This window comes from Teleopsis dalmanni, chromosome 2, assembly GCF_002237135.1.
Source record: "Teleopsis dalmanni isolate 2A chromosome 2, ASM223713v2, whole genome shotgun sequence".
In the NCBI taxonomy this organism is placed as follows: Eukaryota; Metazoa; Arthropoda; class Insecta; order Diptera; family Diopsidae; genus Teleopsis; species Teleopsis dalmanni.
This window is the reverse complement of record NC_051847.1, coordinates 121,109,495-121,118,770: the sequence shown is the minus strand read 5'-3', so window position 1 is coordinate 121,118,770 and position 9,276 is coordinate 121,109,495. Positions and strand designations below refer to the sequence as shown.

Below are 9,276 nucleotides of genomic sequence, written 5' to 3'. Positions count from 1 at the left end.
TCAATAAAATACGTTTCTGTTACCCATGCTGGGTACTTCGGTTTTGCTTGTTGGTCATTCGCCGACGTAACGGCGGGTACTTCAACAGAGGTCTCAGTGACTTGTAAAATTTCTACTGGCGTTGATATTTGAATTGCAGTGAGTGGTTTATTTGTACTAAAATAAAATAAAATTTTAGATTTTTGTATAATATTTCAACTGTCGCTGAACTTAAGATAATCGGTAAACAAAATAAATTTTACTTACAATGGTTCCAAACAACCACGATTATAGAACCAAGGTAATATTTTCGATATATGTTGGATATATCGAGAATTGGAGAAAAGCAAATTTTTGAATTCTACACCTTCGGCACCATCTGACAAAAAATTATCAAAACTGGCTTTTTCCGTTGGATCTAATAACACAGCAGGTAATGTTGTTATACTAGCACTTACTCCCCAAAAGCTATACATAAGCATTTGTACGTGTAGCTCACTTAATGTTGGCATGTCTTTGGGATATTTTAACAATTTAAGATGTTCGATTAAATTATCATAATAATAGCGTAGAAAATGATCAAATTGATTCAATTTAATATCAAGGGAAGTGGAAGTCAGTAGAAAGTAGTTCAAATCTTGAGCAGGTGAACCATATCGAGGTAATTGTAGATCAACAAATTTTGTGTCTAATATTTTGCCATCATTTGCATATTGAAATAGAATATTATTAGACCAGCAATCTCCATGGTTAATAACACTAAATTCATTTGGATCTGGTACGAAAAAACCGGAATATTCTGCTATTTTGTCAAAGTATGATTTCTAGAAATAATAGAAAAATTATATTTTAATAATTTAATAATCAATTTAATCAAATGTTAGAATTTGTTAACAAATTCGTTTTTAATGTATAAAATTAAATATTAGTAAAGAAATGAGTTTTTTGTCTATGACAAATAAAATTAATATGTAACGCAAATATTAAAGGGGCTATCAACATCAAATTTATGTTTGTACTGCACATAAAGATTTCTCATAATTACTGTCTATTGTTTTCTTCCTATCTTACGTCATGACTTTATGACATGCACAAGACAACACAATTAAGTGAACTTACTATGATTGGTGCATAAAACTCTCCATTTTCATAACATTTAATACAAGATAAAAATTGATCTGTAAATGATTTCATCATAGTATCAAAAATTGGCCTTGCGACATCGAAAAATCCTTCCATAATTATTTTGGAAAATGGTCCTCTAGTAGCTACGCGTGTGGCAGAAACCGCGTGAAATTGTGCTAATTTCTTGAGAACCCAATGAGTGTGCTCCACATCGCATCCAAGCAAGCGATCACGATTTTTGTAGCCTAGCGGACCTAAATCTTCGAGTAAAACAGTATCGGTAATTGGTTGTTTTTTAAACTTATAAGCCTTAGCACCAAATGATATTTCCAAGCCCACTGCTTTATACATTTCTTCAAGTTCGGGAACAATATCGAAATACATTTCGTTTTCTGGTATGAACATATTCATTAATGCTGCCATTTGTCTCATTTGTTCAGTATCGTGAGGCACTTTCAACATATACGAAATAGCTTTGCTGTTTTTATCTGAAGAAAATAAAGTTTATACCGAATAAGTAATAAATAAAGAGATTATCATATTCTCTTCAATATATTCTTCATAAAATTTCATAGCTTCATCATATTTTTATAGAATTCTTACCTGTCAATGCTACTTCAATATTTACACGCAGCATAAGGGTGGCATAATTTTCACCTGGTCTCAATGCTGGCTTCACTTTGAAATCGGTAATTTTATCGAAATTAGGTACATTTTCTTTGAGTATATCTACGAAGTATTCTTCGGTCAACCAAGTGGGCACTACACTCATATCGATCTCTGGTAGTTTCACTTCTGTATTCTCTGCATGCCGTGTTTCCACTGTAGTTGCTGTGACTGGTGTTCGATTTTCTTCGACGGCAGGTTGTACTATTGGTGCAGGCTGTGTCGTTGGTGCTGATGTCGCTGTTGATCCTTCATAAGTGAAATCTTGATTAGATACAACGTAGCTAGATTTTGATTTACGCGCACCCATTTTAAATTTAAATACTTATTAAATTTAATTCAAATTTTGTGTATTTTTTTCAGAATAAACTTCTAATGTGAACCTGCCACATGCATAAACTTTAGCCAACTGAAATTTAATTTAATAGAATATAGTTAAAATATTTCATAATAGTGCGAATAAGCTTATATATATATTATTACTCTCCGCTTATTAAGTCTGATAAGCTCTACGTTCAGTTTATCTGCTAAGTTTATATCTATGAGTACAAGATTCTAATCGATATCAGCATTACTTGATAGAAAAAATTTACGAATGTTATTGTTTTTATATATAGAAACATTTTGCTATTGTTATTTTATTGTAATAATAATTCTAATCGCTCATTAATAATCACGTAGAATCATTTCTAGATAACAGCTTGACTATTACACATACTTAACTATTAGACTTGGTAATAGTTAAGTATGTGGGAAAAATATTTTAAATTTTAGCTTAGCTCATTCATAGAGGTTTTTTGAAATCAAATTGTGCCGATTGTATTGATTAAGCTAATATACATTTTAAAAATAAAAAATAACATATTAAATAAATATTTGATACGATTTTTGCTTCATAAATTTTATATCAGAATGATTTGAAAAAACGTTTAAATTCGTAATTGACACGCTTCAACGTCATATCTATTTGATTGTGTTCTTATTATATAAACTTTTAATTATACCCTATATACTTATAGGTATATATTTTAGAAGCAATGTTAAAATTTTTAAAAACTTTCATACAAGCAAACAAAAGTAATTGCTTTGATCTGTCTAGTTCGCAACTTTAATTTAAATTTTAGTTTTAGTTATGAGAAACTACATATATGTATTTAAGTTTGAAAACAACAGATTTACTTGGGGTTTACTTAAATTATTACACATAATAATACTTATTATATCTAGCAAATTATATCTAGCAATGATTAGAGATATTATCTTCTTAGTTTAGTTCAAGCATTGCACACACTTAATAGTAAAGTTGATTCGAGGTTGTAAAAAGTTTAGGACATTATACAGACTCAAAACCTGTATTTTTAAAATTTTATGATTAGAAATTTTGATTTTCGGTTTAGGGTTTTGGTTTATACCCACATAGTACACCAAGGTAGTGCCTTGGGCCATTACTTTGAGTTTTCATGATGTCTATGAGACTTAAAATCTCCTAACTTGTAAGAGTTCCGAAATAATAAGTAGTTTTCAACAATTCGAGTAGTAGGTCGTCATTCTGTAGACCTTTAATTTATTGAATGTTCTTTTTAATGCTGATATTAAGGGTGAGCTATAAACATCTTATCTTAACTTAAATTTCTAATCAGAATTTATTTAATGATATTTTTATTGTGTTATGTTTAAAGTTTTTTTTTAAAGAAAAAAAAAGAATCTAAACTTCTGCAAGTCATACAATTCCATTTATGATTGGAATGGATTAGTTTAGAATATAATAGAAAACGTCAGAGTTCTGGAGTGCTATTCGATAAAATACATTTAGCGTATATTTTCATTTTGATCCAAATCGGAGTTGGATATATATAAAAAATAAGACCAGAAGACTCTCCGTATTAAATTCATTTGGTAATAATAACATGGTGTTACCAATCAATTCTATAAATAAATAAAATTTATAAATAAATAATATAAAATTTATTTGCTCACTAACATTGAATATAAAAAACTTTTTTACATTTAATATTCTTTCTAAAATAATAATAATAGGTCTGTTCCACGAGCTACTCACAGTAAAACATAAGTAAAACAAAAGTAAAATTTACACAAAAATACTTGAAAATTTGCTGGTGGAACGCGCTTGTGTATACACAGTGTTTACTCAAAGCAGTGGCGTAACTACAGGGAAGCGACTGGAAGCAACGCTTTCGGGCCCCCGAACTTAGGGGGCCCCATTATAAATTTATGCATTCATTATTAACATTAAAGAAATGACCAAAACTAGACAATTTTCTTAAAATAAATGAAAACAAATTGACACATTGTTCAGATACTGAAACAGACTTCAAACAGACGATACGAAAATCTTCAGAAGCCTAATATACCTTTTTTACACTTTTTCGTGTAAAGGGTATAAAAAGATATTAGTAGGAGCTCCTAAATTATAATTCGCTTATTGGCCTAAAAAATGTAGTTACGCCACTGACTCAAAGTTATTATGAGTAGCTCGTGAAACAGACCTAATATATGTAAACACACTCTCCGAAGTATTTTGTAAAATATATATAGTTGAATTTTCATAAACTACTGGTTTACCTTATACCTCAAAACATTAAGTTATTTAACTTAATGCACTTTTAAAAATCTTATCTTGCATCTGATGCATTTAGAAGATTGAAGTTATTATGCAGTTAATAGATTTCTTAGAAATATATTAAAATAATCTCCTGTCCCCAGGTATTTTGTAAGTTTAAACCTTTGTAAATTACTTTTTACAAAAATATCTTTTCGTCTTTTTAACGTATTGAAGTACAGATTTTATTGGTCTTCTTACTCAGTTTATAACTAAAAAAACCCAGACCAATAATAGACCACTAATTAGTTTCGTTGATAATATTTCTTGCTTTATCATTTTATTATGTATATCAAACAATTTCCTATCAGTGTTTCTTTTATAATCTATATTTGAACTAGTATTGCACCTGATATCAGTTCAAGCTATATGTAGATCATAAGTGCGACCACTTATCTAATGTGTAGGGTAAAATTATGTTTTATTGATTGTAATTTGTTATTGAAATACATATGTAAAAGTATGGGAACACGTAAATAGTTAATAGGTAAAGCAATAGAAAAATTTTATGTACGACTGTATGTACATACGTATTTGATTATAATTTGTTTAAAATGTACTATGTAGACTTCTACATAGTGAGTACAATAAATAAGTATATAAAAAAATAAAACGTTGACTTCAGTTTGGGGCTCTATCAACAATGATTTAATAAACACGTTACCGAATTTCAAATGTTTCAAATGCGCAATTTTTATTTTTTGTATTCATTTGTTTAATAGATAAATTTAATCAATGGCGCTTTGTTTTAAGCTACTTTTCCAACTAAGATTGTGCAAAAAATTTTAACTATTCACAGGTTTTTTTTTCTTGTTTCAATACCAATTGAATTACGAATAAATTTTGTTGAATCTATTGCTTTTGATTTGTACTTTTATACTTTTATTTAATATAGAATTTCTAATGTATAATTCTGTACAAATTAATTGAAGTTTTCACAAATCTGGAATAAGTAAACAATAATATTACAATTCATTTACATTTATTCTTATTTAATAATAGAGTATATTTTTTAAAAGCATAAATTTGGTAAATACTCCAGAAGACCACGTTTATCTAGCCAAGGTATTAATTGTGTTACATGCGCTGCATAAGTCTTATTTCTAAACATAGCTATTTTTAAATTCTGGCCTTCTTCATTTTCACTTATTAAATTCTCCGAATTAGCATTCTTCGAGGGCTCAAACAGTACAACTGGCATTACATTGAGTAACACTGCAAAAACTATGAAGACAAAAAGAATTTATTAATATATAACAATTAACTCATATATGTATACAATATATATATGAGTTCAAAACGAAATGTGCTATATATGTACTTACTCCACTCATTATATTTCAGCATTTCTATATGTAATTTCTTTAGTGTTGGAATTGGTTTGGTATAATTTAATAATTTTAAATTTTCCACCAATTTGTCATGATAAAAATAAAGGAAATAATCAAACTTCTTCACCTTATGCTCCAAAGAGGTTGAAGATAACAGTAAGTAATTTAAATCCTGTGCCGGTGACCCATAACGACTCATTTGTAAGTCAACGAAATGCGTATCAATTATTTTACCCTCTGCATTATATTGAAACATTATATTATTCGACCAACAGTCACCATGATTCAGTACATTAAATTCTTCAGGTAGAGGTTTGGATACCGCTTGAAATTGATCTGGTACTTCGGCAGCAAATTTTCTCTGAAAATTAATGGTATTAAAAAGTACAAAATATTTTTAATTAAAAATGTATTGTTATAATATTAAAATTCTTACAAATTTCTCCTCTATAGGTTTGGCATCGTATAATTCCAAATTTTGACAAAATAAATTCACCATATTATTTCTGTACTCTTCATACAGATCCATATTGCCACATAAGCATTGTAAATACATATCAGGATATGGTCCATTGTTTTCATAGTAACATGCTGAGGCAGCGTGAAATTGTGCTAGTTTCTCTAAGGCGGCTTTTGTATGTTCTATGTCTAAACCATCCTGTCTTTTGGCATTTTTAAAATTCCTTATACGTAAATCTTCCATTATTATAGCTGGATCAGATATTGCACTGTTTAGTAGAATTATATTTGGCGCAAATTTAATTTCTTTCCCAGCATCTTTGTAGAGTTTTTCAAAAGCTGGCAAATATTTTGTATAAGTATTTTCTTCTTTTTCAAACACTTGCCATATTTTTAATAGTCCTTGCATTTCAATCGATTTTGGCTGTAACTTGACTATATATGATGTTTGAGTTATGGAACCATCTAAAAAGAATATAATTAAATTTAGTTTATTGGAGTATATTTTATTTTTCAGACTAATTTAAATTTTTTGAAACATATTACAAAAAATTTAGAGTGGAGGTCTAAAGTATAGAGATTTTAGTATATATTTATATTTATTTTTATGTATTTGCGTTTGATCGTCACATCAGATGTTCATATCCTACAGTAAAAAATTATTCTTACATTTACATTTCATATAAAATGCATTAGTGTACCTAATAGCACTTAAAAGGTTGCAATGTACCAAATGAAAAATTAAATTTTAAAAAATGCTAGATAACTGCACTGAAAATACGAGATTTACAAAAAAATTTACTGAATAAATAATTACAATATTAAAAATCTTTTCAAATATTTTAAATATATATTTCTATCTGCAATTAAATAATAAAATAGCTCATAATTATATTTTAGTTATAGCTATCTATAATCGAATAAGTCTAATTTATGGTGTGCTATATTTGATGTTGGTTATTCATATAAATATGGATATCTGATCTCTATGTCTTTTATGATCGCTGTTAATCAGAACTAAACTTTTATGTATATTTGATTTTAGAGTTTTATTTTTGAGATTAAAAACAATTACTATTATTACTATACTTGTTATTATACTTTCAGTGCATAACACTGATAGTATGAATTATACCCCAATAATAAAGTCTAAGGTTAATATCATTTCTTTTATTACTAACAGTTCTTAAGTCAATGGAACAAAAACTATATATGTTTATGTTGTTAATAGTATTCTATAATATCCTTAATTTTTCCAAATTATTATGTTTTTTTTAAAGACTTGGGTCTAAAAAGTGATAAGTTTTTAATTAAAATGTATGTAAATATTTTTTGTTTTATAATCGTTTAAATATTTTAAAAAGTCGATAGTGATATTAGAAAATCTTTTTTGCTTTTTAATAAAGCATCAGTATTAAAGAATATATAAATTATCGGATTTACATTTAGAAGTTATAGATTTAAGTATTTAGTAACAATTAAAATTAAGCAAAAACTATTTAAACGATTTTAATTTATTAACAAAAACTATAATTTAGAAGGTTTAAAATGTATTTATTTCTTTTTTTATCTAAAAGTTGTAATTTTTTTTCTAATCACTGCAGTCTTATGAAATATATTCTCCATAGTTATGTTATAGATTATTTCGACTGGATGTAGCGCTACAAATAAGAGATAATGACGTCAAAGAGATTTGTTATATTTTTTTTAGCTGTACAATGTTATGTACACACGTGTTTAAATAGTAAATAAACATTTTATTTATAAACATTTTCATGAAAATAAAATATTTTTGTTGTTATTATTAGCTTTGTTTACAAGCGAGATCTCTTGCCGCCAATACTTTTACCTTTTAGTTCAATGTCAATATTTACTCGTAATAAAATCGTCATATAATTCTCTCCTGTGCCAACAGCCGGCACAATATCAAATTCTTGTATTTTTTGGAATTCTGGGAATTTTTCTTTTAAAATATTTACAAATAGTTCTTCAGTTAACCAATCCGGTATGTGAGGACCACCAGCAGTTTCATTATTTTCTTTAGATTCAGTCATTTTTATGTAAGTATAATATTTTTAATAATCAACTTTTAAAAATTATATATATAATTGACAGATTACTATCAATCACACTCTATGTGCAAAAGTCAACTAAAAACTGGAACGCAAAAATTGCTTTTAAGTAGGCAAAAGCTTCTAATCGGAGATCTGAGAGCGTTGAGAACTAGAGAGTTTGAGAATGGAATTCTACTCTCCAATCTTTTATTCTGCTGTTTATCAGTTTGTATTTTAAGTGGCAACCTTAGTTTGGGGTATTGATTGCAAGTCATATAGAAACGTTGGTGTATCTTTCTTCTCTGTGTTTGTAGAGGCTGCTTTGTCTTATCCGAAGAATTGATTAGATATTTGCTTAAATATTGATTAAACATGAATTTTCAAAATAAATTTATATTGATTACATTATTTCTTGTTTTAAATTATAATATTTTGGAGTAGCTTTAATTCAATATAAAGAATTTAATTACGAATTTTTCAATTATAAATAAGTTTCATAATTCTTTATATATAATGTATACATATTAGTATAAGTTAATATAGAATATTGTTGTACAGAATATTAAATAATTTCTTAAATTTTAACAATTTTAGGCATTATTGCTGATTCCAATGTGCTACGATTGGTTGGTTGGTTTTGATAATATCGTTTATATATTGATATAACGTGGTTCCCGAAATATCGGATTTTGCTGAAATGGGTTCTGCTTAAAAAAACACATATAAAAACATGCAACATCAACAACAATTCTTTAATAAACACATTAATTGATAATATTTTATCACACCATAATATGTATGGTTACATGTATTATATATGTAAGAAATTTTTCTTATTCATACACTTTATTGCTTTTAAAAAATGAAAAGAATACTTACAAATTTGGTAGAATGTTTTGTTTCAAGAGATATTTGTTAGGTGGTTTATTAGTGTCAATATATCGATTTGTATAACAGCTATTGTGACCATTAAATATTCTTCAGCGTATGTACTCTCAGGAATTTCATTAAAATTTTTCTATTGCAACTAAGTTTTTTAAAA

The 9,276-nt window shown here is 27.4% G+C and overlaps 1 protein-coding gene across 1 annotated transcript in view; it reads right to left on the bottom strand.

Moving 5' to 3' along the window:
* The window catches only part of LOC119675588, an 8,754-nt gene extending 488 nt beyond the window's left edge, over positions 1 to 8,266 (bottom strand). The window contains exons 1-8 of the mRNA XM_038086795.1: positions 8,030 to 8,266; positions 6,158 to 6,645; positions 5,716 to 6,082; positions 5,405 to 5,614; positions 1,708 to 2,094; positions 1,099 to 1,592; positions 247 to 803; positions 13 to 156 (exon numbers count right to left, since the gene is read on the bottom strand). Coding sequence (XP_037942723.1) covers positions 13 to 156; positions 247 to 803; positions 1,099 to 1,592; positions 1,708 to 2,094; positions 5,405 to 5,614; positions 5,716 to 6,082; positions 6,158 to 6,645; positions 8,030 to 8,234 — 2,852 coding nt within the window. The 5' untranslated portion in view covers positions 8,235 to 8,266. The remainder of the gene's footprint in view (positions 1 to 12; positions 157 to 246; positions 804 to 1,098; positions 1,593 to 1,707; positions 2,095 to 5,404; positions 5,615 to 5,715; positions 6,083 to 6,157; positions 6,646 to 8,029) is intronic.
* Between the last annotated feature and the right edge of the window lie 1,010 nt (positions 8,267 to 9,276).